Raw genomic sequence first — 13,867 nt, 5'->3', positions numbered from 1 at the left:
AATACTGTTTACTTCAGAGTGAATGTTTATTTAACTTTTGTTTCATTAGTAATTCGGTGCTTCTCAAACTATTACACTCGCTACACTGATGGACATTTGTTCCGAGAAGTGGAGTTTTTTTTGAGGGAGATGAAAGCAATTTTCTGTGGGCTAATTAAAAAGTATTATTAATTTTTAAAAATCTTGATTTCGGTATTTAAGTGATATCTTGGAGAGTCTTATCATATTTTTTTTTTAAACACAATAATTTCCTCTTTGTTTACAGCTCTATTTGTAAGATCCGGTTTACAGTTAAGCAATATAATAAGCTACAATAGCATAGAAAAAGAATATCAAGCGATATTAGGTAATTGTAATAAAAAAGAAAACAAGAAAAACATACGCAATACACTTTAAAAAAACAAAGCTTTTATTAAACGTAGTTAGTCATGTCTTTAAATTTGTAATAGATCTAAACTAACAATAATAAATCTGCGCTTGTTTTTTTTTTTTTGTCTAGAGCTATTTCATGCTTTTAGATTTCTCAATACGATATGATTTCTTGTCTAGACCATTTGGAAAGAGGGAAAGGGACATGAAGCTCTTCAAAATCGGCACTAAAAACTGGGAAAAAGTGGCTGGATACATCCGCATGGAGAACAACAGAAGTAGAAAGAAGGGTGAAAATGCAACGGAGCCTGGTGATTACATATGCCCAACCTGTGACCGCAGTTGTGTATCAAGCATTGGCCTCTTTAGTCGTACAAGAAGTTGCAAAGGGAAGAGATTGTTTCTCAAGACATAAAATGCCAAAGAAAGGGAGAAAGAAAGGGTAAACGCATTAATAACATTTTATTTTACGGTTTTAAAATAGTGAAAAAAAACAAACAACTACCTTTTGAAATACATAGCTGATGAATGTTTCCTATTTTCTGTACACCAGAAATATAAAAAAATAAATAAAAAACTAGCTATTTATTTTACTTATATCGCCAAAGATGCAAATGTCCATTGCGAGATGACAGGGAAAAGCGCGTGAGTGACAGGAAAAAGCGCATGAGTGAGGCCGCACTGTGAGGGTGTGCTAATGAAAAAAAGAAAAATGAAATTGAAGGTCCCTGTTAAACACAGACAATTAAAAGTTGAGAAACACTGATAAAAAAGTTGAGTTCTCTGCTAATGTATTATTTCCCCTGCAGACCAGAGAGTTTATTAGTGTTTGTAACGCTTGCCAAGGAAATGATAGACTATAGATTTTAGTTTCCACTTTCCATATGGCATCTCGGGTCAGACTTAAGGGTATTTATGAATAATTCAATACAGAAACGTTAGCCAAAGAAACAATATAAAACAATGGCATGGATATTTAGACTACACAATGATAACAAACTAACTTGTAGGCCTAAGCCAGCGATTCTCACTAGTAAGCAGATCTCAAAATGTGGGTCACGACCACCTTGAGGGTCGAATGATGATTGCCTGATGTCGCCTAAGACCATTGGAAAAAAAAATGTGTCTAAAACTTTTGAAATTCTACACATTGTTTTTATTAGAAGTTACTTTTTTTTATACAATAATTGTCATACGAGGTTAGATGCTGCAGACTAAATGATTTAAAATGATTTCAAACATTCAACTAGTTGCAAAGAAAATATTTAAACTGTTTAAATTACTGTTTATGGAGCGGCGTTGAGGGATTATAAGCATGTCGTGATGTAATTCAAAGAGCACTTCCGTTTATAAATAGTAACACGGCATCCTTTTTATACGTATAGCCCAGGTTATAAGGAAATGTCTCTGCGGCGTTATGCCCTGGACAATGCAGTTTACTTTTTGCCCAGAATAAGTTTAACTTCGTACCCAAGACAAGGCAGTTTAACATCCTTACGAGGACGAAGCAGTTTAATTTCTTAACCAGGATGATGACAGCGCCAAGAATAACAACAATTATAATAATCTTTATTATCCGTGATGATTATAGCTACAATAGCACACAATAGATACATTCATACCCCAGTTTCTCTTTAACATAACATTCGAAATTTACAACAATAATATACATATTGTTTAACGATTTAAATGCCGAAGAAGTTTTTATGTCTATTTGTTTTCTGTGATCGTTCTTTTGTATCTTCTTTGTGATGGTCAAATGTTAAAATCATGAAGAAGAGGCCGCGATTTTTTATGCTTAAAAACTTGATAGCTTTCTTAGCAATGTTTGTCTCAAATTATGGTGTCCTAATGCATTTTTTTTTTTTTTTTGCCTACGATCCTACTAGCTGAATTTACAATTTTATAAAGTTTATTTTTTTTTATGTTCAGATTGTCATACCAGGCGGTGTTGTTGATGTGAGGGTGACATCTTTCTTATTCTTTGTTGCCCTTTTTATGGTGATGTAATCTGTGTTATCAATAAAATGTAATGTATTGTCTAACACAGTTCCAAGGTAGGCGACATCTCTCTTTAAAGGCCTTTCTACAAATCACAATGATTCTAGACTCTTTCTCTGAATATTCTTTGGAATATTTTTTCCAAACAACTAATCAAGGTATCGACCCAAACCTTTGCTAGATATCACGGACTAATACTTTACTGACCTACATGACCTAATGAACTTAATGTGGAGTCGAGTGGGACGTGAATTTCGACGAATTTCAACATTAAAATTATTAAAAAAAAATAGTTCTATTATTAGTTTACTTTACAGCTTTATATATGGAACGGAGGAATGCGTGCTACGTATATGGCACGACACAAAGAATGGTCATTGTGGAAACTTCAGACAGGACTTGAGGGGTGGAGGTTAGAGTTCCCGGTCCACAACTGCCTGTTAGGAGAAATCCTTCTTAACAGTCAAGGGGATAACGAGGATGCGTAAATGCTCCAATTGCCAAAATGGCCTTTCTTTCAATGTGTGTACAGTACTGTAAAAAAAAATAAAAATATGCTTGTTCTCCATGTGAATAGGCCTATATCCAGTTTTTCTTTCTCCCAACTCTGTTGTCGGTTCTGTAGATCCTCGTATCGCGCTTGCATACATCAGTGTATCTTAGAAGTGGACGACCTGCATCTCTCCTGCAGTCTAGTACTACGCCTATATCACCATACAATATATCTTTTGGGAGTCGACCTTATGGCATTCTGTGAACATGCCCAAGCCACCCAAGATGTCTTCTGCTGATAACAGCGCGGATGTCCTGGCACCCTGCTCTTCGCAGCTCTTCCTCGTTGGTTATTTTATCTTGCCACCTTATTTTAAGAATCCACCTATAATTGTATAGGCTTACCATATGGTTAGTAACTCTATTATTGACTAGGCCTATTACTTAAATAGTTAAATTTAAACTTGGCACATTTACAAGCATAGGAAAACTCTACAAGGTCTTCTTGTATTTGTATGTCAGGGTTAGGCAGAACGAAAACTATGAAAATAGCTGCCAACTATTTTATTAAAAAAAACAACTTCTATCTGAATGGCAGATTGACTAAGTGTGAATTATTTTAACAAACTTCAAAAAGACTATTACAATGTTGACACAGAGGCCAGAGGAGCCCTTCACTTCCCAGTCACGGGTTTCCACACCTATTAACTTTTCATTTCTTTAACTAGACGCGAACCTTTCAATAATATGAATAAATGTATGACAAAAAAGACCTTAACAACTAGTCAACAAGATCAAGACTCTCAGGGAGTGCGTAATTAAAAAAAAAGGAAGAAAGGTATTTTTTTTTAAAGCGCTCTTAAAAGTTGGAACGCCGCTATTAATTCTGTGTAGTCCCAAAAACGAAAAATGTTATTGCCATAGAAAATCCATTTCCACTTATTCCGTAGCATGCTAACAATAAACCCATTTTATAAGGCTACTTTTAATCTTCTTTAAGATCCATTTGTTTTGTTTTTATTCAACAAACAAACTTTTACATTTTTTTAAACATATAAATACACCATTTTTAAAGCAGTACGTCGATACCTAAATGTAGCCAATGTAGTAAGGGAATTAGAACAATACATACAGATCAATAATATTTTTGTGAGCATTGAGATCCTTCTAATGCTTTGTTATATGTTAATGTTATATAGTTCCATGATTATACATATATTGCCGAATAGTGTTCATGGTTTTTTTTAAAACTAAAAGTGCGCTTAGCGTACAAAAACAAAACATAAATTAAAAAAAAATTAAACAACATAGCCAACAATAGGGCTTTCCTGGTATTCTAATAATTGTACACCAAATACAGCCGCCACACAATTATATTATTTTCGTAGTCTACACGTTCAAATCTTATAAGGTCAAGATGGACGTATTCATTCATTGAAAAGAGGGACCCCGTGCATTTGATAAAAATGATACCAGACAATACCAATATGTTTGTGAAAGAAAGATCTTGGTAAAGTGATCGTCATGCACACAAACCAAATAGACTTTTGTGTATTGCTATTGCAGTTTCATTGCACTTGTTTCTTAACATCGCCATTTTGAAGTTATAGTAAAGTTGGCCTTAATGGGAATATTACACTATCACCAAAGTAACAGACTTTTGAAGGAAAATAAATGTATACATTTTCTAATGCCTGACTAGTAGGTCTAAAACTTTTTTCATTTTTTTTTAATGATTGGTATTCGTTCCGAATAGGAAAGGCAGGGAGCATTTTCCAAAAGCTGCAGCCTATTTGGACAAGCCAAGCCTTTGGACTTGGACAAAAATATACGTTCTCAACATAATCGTCATCCCAACAGCAACATATGCATGTGAGACATGGGAGTCATCTGTCAACATTGAGAACAGACTAAATGTGGCTCAACAAAAATGGCTGGAACGGATTTTGGTAGTCAGTTGCACAGATCAGGTCTCAAACAAGGAAATCCTATGCCGAACAGGGAGTCGAACACTTAGTGAGATTGTGACAGAGCGTCGCATGAGGTTTGATGGACATATCCTACGACAAAATGAACTACGCATACCAAGAGTAGCGATGACGTGGAGGCCAATAGGAGGACAGCGCAAACAGGGACGTCCTCGTAAAACTTGGTGCCACACTTTCATGGAGGACCTCAGAACAGTGGACACCAGGTGGGAAGAGGCTTCAGACATTGCCAGTGACAGATCTTTGCGGAGAAATCTTGCCGCCCAATGCGCAGAACGGCGCTGGAGGATCTAAGTAAGTGGTCAATATATATAGATAATAGATAGATAGGTATCACTGTAGATAAATTTGATCGTGTGGACTATTTTTGTCAAAATGAAGACAACACTTTAAAAACAAAACATTTTAAAAAAACTAAATAATTTTGTAATGCATCTAGACTAACAATGATAAAAAATATTTTTACCAAATGTTTTTGTTTAGCGCATTTTCATGCTAAATAGTTTTCTCAATACGCTATGATCATATCATTTGTCTGGACACAGCCTTGTTTTACCCCGTTTGATACTTCGAAGGGCTCTGATGGTTCTCCACTTTCCTGGACACGAGCCTTCATGAAATAGTCTCCACATAGATATGAATTCAAAATTCATATACACGAATAATACGATAGACACGTACACACCTACAAAACACATATATCTTTCTTCTTTAAAGAAATAATACAATGACTATAGACAATGTGATCAAAACGTCCTGCTTTGAGAAGGGTGTATCTGGGAGATAGCTTTATAAGTGCATATACTTTTTTTTTCAAAAGGTGAACGACCTAATACGAACTCTAGGGCTTCTAGTGCCATCACAACTCTTCAGCAATCAAATCGCTCATTAAAATTGGTTTTATAGTTACCTATTGTTAGCTTCAAACTTTAAAAAGGGCGAATTCAACGTATACCACAACATCAGTGAAGTAATAATTTCTTTCCCTTGAGATCCCAAACAAAAAAATAAATTACCAATAGTCAATTGACTAATTTTTAAAACTTGATTCTTGTTTTCTCAGGTAAAAGAAATAATTGTGCAAAATTTCAGCTTGGTCCGAGATTTGGACTGGGAGAAATAACGTGATCAAACACTTGACCAGAGTGAGTTTATATAAGCTTAGTAAAAAAAAAAAGATGCATTATCATCTAAATTCATATTCAGGATAAAAATAAACGTTAAATAATGAATATGTATTTTTTAATGGTATATATATATATATATACCCTCCTACCCTAAAAAAAGGCTCCTGTTATTAGGTTGTGTGTTAAGTATACTTTAAGAGCATAGCAAATAGTTGTGACCCTTTTATTTGGGCAATATCCAATCAATCTAACAAATCCTGAACAATGAATCACTTTTCAGAGAATCTTTATAAGAGCTATATGTCAGATGGTCAGTATTTGCATAAAAGAAATACAAATGTCAAAGTAATTACTTTCAAAACATATCATATTATAGTTTGTGTTCAAACTTTATTGTTGAAGTAAAATAACATTAAAACAAATTTATCTCTTGATAAATAATTAACAATAAAATTGAGTATTTCAAAATTTATTACTTAAAATGACATTGATTGTCAAAAGTTTCAAAAATCTAATATATATACATTATAGAAATCTATAGAGTCATAAAAATTTTGTTGTCTAACTGTGCCTAATAGAGATGACAGACAGTGAAACACTCCAAATAGATGAGACACACAGATATACATACTTACTCAAACTGATGGAAATTAACAGATGGAATTTGTTTAGTACTTTAATTGAGTTGAGTTCTTAAAAAACCTTATATTAAAAGAAATAAGTAGCTTTATAAATAATATAGTTAAAGAGGGTTACACATTTTATACATAGGCTAAAATCAAATAGACAAGATTCCCATTAAACATTCTAAAGTAACTACTGTACTAAGGAGGAAGTTTTCATTGATATAATGTTTTGGTAAGAAATAGCCAGTGCTAGAAAAATATGTCCATTTACCAATTAAATACTTTAAAAATTCACAAAATAACATTGTGACCTAACTTTGTAATGTTATGTTTTAAAAATGACAAAATAAAAGTTAAAAGAAATGTACATGAAAAAACTTAACAAAAAATGGAAACTTAAGAGAATTAAAATTTGAACAGCATGTGTAATGGTAATTAAGCAGTTCCTGAGTTAGTGTAACACAATATCTATAACTGTTTCTTTAATTAAAAACATTTTGCTTAAATAAAAACTAAAGTGGTGTTTTTTTAAAGGTTGAAACAAACATTTTCAACCAAATCTAGGCACCAGGACATATTCATATAGAAAAAAGAAAAGAACCTAATATATTTTATTTCCTCATTATTTCTATTTTTAAGATTCAAAATTCTAGATATTGTAAGAACAATAAACCAGGACAAAAAAATATGCAGATTTGGACAAGCTAGAGATAAAATGTTTAAAAAGTTATATACATAAGCTATTGACAATCAAACAAATGTGACATATTTCAGTGGGGCAATTGTATCATTCAAAGGCAACTCTACCAAACAGAAGGTAACAGTGAAATCAACCAGTCATTATATAAGAAATTCTTATTTGTATGTGAGGACATATACCTGGAAGAGAGAACAAGAATAAACAACTTATTAGTATGTCATAATTAAATAATATAAACTTACATTTGTTGATTACTTTTCCCATTCAAAGCCTATGGGTGTGGGTTTTGAGTTTTCTAAGCTCAAGTCCACTTTAAAAAATGAATCTGTGTATTAAACTTGGTTTGTATGTGGTATATGAATGAATCAGTAAAAAAAAGTCTACAAAGTTTTCAAAAGTATTTTATATAGCTCTATTAAAGTCTTAAGAAGCCTATGCATTCTATTGCCGCCAACATATCTAATACCACTAAACTCCTGGTAGGCCTACTTATTCACAATATAAAAAGCAATTTTGAAATCATAGAAGAATTAGCAGCTATGAGGGTTTGGTTCGGTCAGAGTTAAGTTCGGTTCAATGACTAGTATAGTTCGGGTTCGGTCTAAAGTTCGGGTTTGGTTCCATGTTATGAAATTAGGTAGTAACAAAATTAGGTACAAGTAATAATGTTTAATTCAATCATTAATTAGGCCTATGTAAAACAGCGATGGGAATCCTTATTTGGCGGGTGGGCCATTTTGATTTCCAACACTTGTGTCGCGGGCCACATAACAGAAAAGATACAAAAAACATTGAATTAAAAAATAAAGCACTTTTATTAAAAACCCATGGATATAATAAAAAAAAGTTTCCCTTTCAGATCTATAGGGCAGATGATGTAAAGGTCATCTATTTCTGTGGTCCAGCTGCCTTTACTTTCCCCACAACTAATGTTAGTTACCCATTAGAGCATGGTGGACTCAGAGGTGACCTTAATATCCTGAAATTAAAGATCTCAGTCTTCACCAGGATTCCAACCTGGAAACCCTCAAATTGCAAGTCAAGCGCTTTACCACTCAGCTACCGCCACCTCCCACATGAATACAATATTTGCACTAATTCATGGGATTTATACAAAACCAACTTCTGAAGATCCCACTGCACCAAGTGGAAGCACTGAATCTAGATGCCCTAAATGAAGAGCTACAATTTCATTTAGAAAGCAGTTATGTCATCCTGATTCAACTTCTTGCCACAGAGGTTTGGTTTGACAATTTTTCTAATAACTCATGCCGCCAGTTCGCTATGTCATCCAGACATACTTCTGGTGGTATCAGTAGTCACTCCCACTAATTTCTCCCAAAGGAAAGAAGCCTCCTCCTCCATGAAACTTCTTAAAACAGGTTTTTGGCAGTAGTGGTCCCAATGCATGTTTCTCATGGCAGATATCTTTTTGTGATTTAAAAATTGCTTTTCGCACCATGAACAAGTAGCAAGACTTGAGCGCAAAGATATGTCGGCGCTAATGGTAAACATTTCCAGCTTTTCTTTGTTATGGTACCATTCGAGGTGAATCAAAAGAAGACAACCCAAAATGATCAAGCTGAGTTTTCCAAAAATTAAAAATGATTGTCAAATCATCTCACTAAAACTAAGTTGTTATTTTTTTGTTACTAAAAAAAATATTGCAAAATCTTTGATTCAGTTCGGTCAAGGTAAGGACAGTTCGGTTCATACCGATCAGTTTTAAAGTTCGGGTTCGGTTGAAAGTGAGGTTTGAGTTCGGCTTGTTCCCATCTCTAGTTTCAACCATCATGGAGAATTTCACACTACTTTGTGAAAAGGTTTTGAGAGTGACTATTGATGCTACCAGAGGTATGGTTGGATGTCACAGCAGATTGGTAGTGTGTCACAATACCCAGCTTCACTTCCAAAGCCAACTCAAATAGCCCTAGGGCTTTTTATTAGATAAACAATGTGTAATAAGAATTAAGATAACACAGAAGAAACAGCTAATATAATATATTAAGCTAGAACAACACATAATGAAAGATATTCAGACAGAACACTACATCAAGCAGTAACAATGTTACAAAAATTTAACAAGTCTCAAGGATTTCACCACACAATCAGTCTCAACAGAACAATCTGACAATGTAAGTAGACTACATACAGAATCTTCAGTGAGTAGGTAGCAATTAAGGACTGAAACAATGAATGATGTCAAATTGGATGGGTCACTAGTGCTACATTTATATATGCAACATGAACTCAAGGACCCATTGAAATCCTGAATTTAAATAAGGAAAAATGCCTTCACCGTGATTCTATAAGCATATGGTTGATAATACAAACTACACAAACAAAACATGCACTAATAATTGCAAACAATCACTTGAACAGGACTCTCTTATTGAAGCATGTAAAGGTTATTAAAAGAATACAATTTCTTACCAAGTCTGAAGAGAATAAAGTAAAGTCTTCTGGGGGATTTGTGATGACATATCTTTTGGATGATGTGACCCGGACATGTTCAGTAACGTCCCTTAATCTGTACAAACCAATACATAACATTCCATAGTTGTTTAAGGCATACACAAACAAAGCACCATAAAGTCCTCCTACCTGAAAATAGGATCATATAGACCATTTAGAAAATTTAAAAAAAAAAAAAAGCCTTTTTTATGTACACCATCTGTAACAGTATTGATGACAGTAATATAGCTGTGTGTATACTGTCTGAACTTTGTGACCTGTAAGGGGAGACCATTGATGACAGACTGACTGGCTGTACAGAATGATTTGTAATAGCACAGGTTGTCTAGTAGTGAGTATTTTAAAGAGTAATGTGTTAGAAACATGTAAATCAAGAATAACAACGAGTTAGAAGTTCTTCATTAAGAACATTTGGAGAGCGGGTTAGAAAAGAAACAACATGAAGATATTACTATTACACATCCTACAAATAATTTACAAAATAAATGTTATGCATCAAAAGACTGTCACTTATAAATTATATCCTTGATTAGATCAACAGGCCTGCCTCCACAGCTTACCCTAAATGCAGATAAAGGTCCATCTTGTAAAGATAACTGGGTGACTCTACACCTTTCTCTGTTAGCTTGCACAAGTTGACTGGTGTAGCCTCCTCTCATACCTGCCCCTTCTGCCAATATCTGCTCAAGTTCTGGTGTTGCTCCTCCGGTGATCAGACTTCTAATTAAAGTTAGAGCGTTGTCATTGAAGTAGCTCTGAAATAAGTCAAAGAATATAAGTACATAAAACAGATAAGTGCAAAAAGGAAACTGTTTCAGTGTTACATGAAACTAGTTACGACTCCATTCACTCAAATACTTGTAACTTTAACCATGATCTGGGACCCTTTGGTGAAGTGGCATATGTCCTGAGTAGGGCCCCAAACCCTAACCCAAAATACAATCATTCATCTATGTGAACTTACATTTTCTGACTATTAACACATCACACTTATCACCGCTTTTATTAAACAATATTAAACACATGACTTTTATAAATAAAAGCGTTTTTTAACATGAAGCATATCACATCTAGAAATATTTAAGACAAATAAAAACAACTCATATATAGCTTTCAAATCATAATGACAGAGATGATGCTTCATTATACCAATCCTTAGTACCACCAAGGATACACAAAATAGTGATATAGAATTACATGACAGCGGTAAAGCGCTTGGCTTCCGAACCGGGGACCGGGGTTCGAATCCTGGTGAAGACTGGGATTTTTAATTTCGGGATCTTCGGGCGCCTCTGAGTCCACCCAGCTCTAATGGGTACCTGACATTAGTTAGGGAAAAGTAAAGGCGGTTGGTCGTTGTGCTGGCCACATGACACCCTTGTTAACCGTAGGCCACAGAAACAGATGACCTTTACATCATCTGCCCTATAGACCACAAGGTCTGAAAGGGGAACTTTACTTTTTTTATCCTTCATAGCACAATGGTCTTGAGAGTAAGTGTCACTTCGTCTTTAGTTATGTAACTTAGCTGTGGGTTCAAGCACTGTTAATACTGTAGCTGGTTGGGCTCCTCAGTGGAGGGAATGGCAGATTACAGGGTTGCCATAGAAACAGTGCTTATGTTGGAGGTAGTTGTGGCAAATGTCCCAGTCCAAGTGTGACTAGTGTCAATAGTGGGCACACAGGTGCTGATAGCAGTCTACTGTGGGCACAGTAAGTACTGTAGGCAGATGTGGTCTACAGAGGGTAGTAGTAGTAGTAGTAGTAGTAGTAAACATAGTATTGTTTGAAGTATATGTGCTTCCTATAAAATGTAGCAAAGGTAGGCTCTTATTGTAGCAACAGTATGCAGACAACCTGATGGAGGCTGCAAAGTAAACATTGACAAGTTGGGATACTTCTGTTGTATCTTATTGAAGCTCTCAACAGAGCTGCACACGTGATGTACATAAAATTGCTTGAGATTACAAACGGGGACTATGATGACAATAGTAGCTTATACAGATTGTGTATTCACTGATAACTGAATGCAATAATAATTGTTTCAAGGGAGGTAACAATCCCAAATGTGTGTAAGCAAGGGAAGCAATGATAATAATTACTGAAGATACAATGCACAAATGGGTAACAGAAATAGTCATATCAACTAAAATTGTTATCTCCTACAAAAATGAAATGTATAAGCACCAATAAATAAATGACAATATTAATTTGAGTACAGAGTGAAAAGGGAAGGGGGAATGGTAAATTTTACATATTGACTTTATAAAATATATACAGTAACCTGTGAGGTTAAAGTTAAAAAATATTCGACATGAACTGTACAAGTTGTTGAGCAAGTAAGTAATCTAAAGTGTATGAGTTGACTAACACTAGGTGACATGCAGTGTTGGAGTTGTCAAACAGCTGCGTAACACAAAGTGTCTAAGCTGTAACAACTGGGTTATATACAAGGATTGTACAAGAGTAACATATAATACAGGAAAAACACCATTCAGAACCCAGAACGAAAAATATTAAATTTCACATGAGCAAAATAAGAGTTGAGCTTTTATTTAACAAATATATACATACAAATCTAGTCTAGACTTCATCCAATAAATTATTGGTTCTGGAGCGCATATTAAGCAATTAAATTTGATAGTAGATGATTTAGGATCATAATAAAATGATTTTTCGCCATATAAAAATTAAATTATGTCAATACATAATGAGATAATAAAATAAGACCAAATGCAGATAAGACAGATACAATAACAAATGTAATAGAAATAAAATTCAACTTAAATTGGTCCATTACAAATTAAACAATGCCCATTTTAAATCAAAAGCAAAATTAAAGCTTTTTTATGTATTCCTTCTGTAACAGTATTGATAAAAGACATACAGCCTTAGAACTTCAAATTAATTTTGGCTTACTACCAGGTTTCAGATAAGGAATAAGAGAATGAGAATGGAAAAAGTTTTTGCCTGACACTCAGGGTGCTGGACAAATAATGTGAAAGTTCCAAATTATGCGTGCTCACGAAGACATAGGATAACTCTTAGTCAAGATGATAAAGTAATTAAGTTAAGCTTTAAGTAAAGAGAGGGGAGTGTGCGGTGGATTTGAATCTGGGGAAAAAAAAGAGTAAAGTTCCCATCTCAGACCTTGTGATAGGTCTGTGGACCACAGTTACTGAGAATGTCATGTGACCAGCACAACAAACAAGATGTCTTTCACAATGAGACATAGAACTAGGGGAAAAAAATCCCCCCACTAACTTTTAATGTGTCAAGATTATTGTTAAAAACTTTATTTTGTCTGTGTTATTTATGAAATATATGAATCATTATTTAACCCAGTACTTCCTAAACAAAAAAATATGAGTTAATGTTTCTGAATGTTCTTACTGTGCTCATCAAAGAATCTAGAACACTGGCAGCAAATGCTGTGCCACAAGCAAATGGCTGAGTCATATAGAGTTCTATATCTGGATTATCCTCATCATCTTGATCAAGAAACTGTACATTAGCATCATTGGCTAGAAGAAATAAACAACAAATTTTGTAAACTGCCTATATTAATTAATGCTTCATTAATTATTGGATCTGAATTATCATATAAATTACAGATGTCCCTTCAGAAGAGAGAATAATTATGTCCTAAGCATACCCGTGAGTTAATCTCAAATTAGAAGAGTTTGAATTACACTTCAACAATTGTGAAGGTACAAACTCAAAAACTGGAACTGGTCAAAACTTCAAATCAATCATTTTTTTTAATAAGGACAAAGAATTTTTTTAAAACTAAAAGGAATCAAATAAGTAGAATTTCTATTTATGCAAGTTAGATTTACATGGACTTCATTATCAAAAATGAAACTGTTTTTGATTCAAAAGTTTGCTGAAATCAATGAGACATGTACCGTACAAAAATGCTTTCACAGAAAATCTTTCAATGGCAATTGACAAATGAGTTACAGGAGGGTGAAATAATTTAACAAGCTAATAAGATAAAAAAAAAAATCCGTTTCTATCACAAGAGACTAGAGATCCATAAATAAAAATGAAATTATTCTGCTCTTCTGTGAACTAAGAATTCAGTGA

The 13,867-nt window shown here is 34.0% G+C and overlaps 1 protein-coding gene across 4 annotated transcripts in view; it reads right to left on the bottom strand.

The window, feature by feature from the left end:
• Positions 1-6,430: 6,430 nt before the first annotated feature.
• LOC106056525 (calcium-activated potassium channel slowpoke-like) overlaps positions 6,431-13,867 on the bottom strand; it is a 42,424-nt gene continuing 34,987 nt past the window's right edge. For all 4 annotated transcript variants that reach the window (XM_056021557.1, XM_056021556.1, XM_056021558.1 and 1 more), the window contains 4 exons: positions 13,172-13,302; positions 10,339-10,533; positions 9,737-9,907; positions 6,431-7,482 (listed from right to left, as the gene is read on the bottom strand). In XM_056021557.1, coding sequence (XP_055877532.1) covers positions 7,459-7,482; positions 9,737-9,907; positions 10,339-10,533; positions 13,172-13,302 — 521 coding nt within the window. In that variant the 3' untranslated portion in view covers positions 6,431-7,458. The remainder of the gene's footprint in view (positions 7,483-9,736; positions 9,908-10,338; positions 10,534-13,171; positions 13,303-13,867) is intronic.

Source organism: Biomphalaria glabrata, chromosome 2 (assembly GCF_947242115.1).
Source record: "Biomphalaria glabrata chromosome 2, xgBioGlab47.1, whole genome shotgun sequence".
In the NCBI taxonomy this organism is placed as follows: Eukaryota; Metazoa; Mollusca; class Gastropoda; family Planorbidae; genus Biomphalaria; species Biomphalaria glabrata.
Note: the sequence above shows the minus strand (reverse complement) of the source record. Positions and strands in the feature narration are given on the sequence as shown.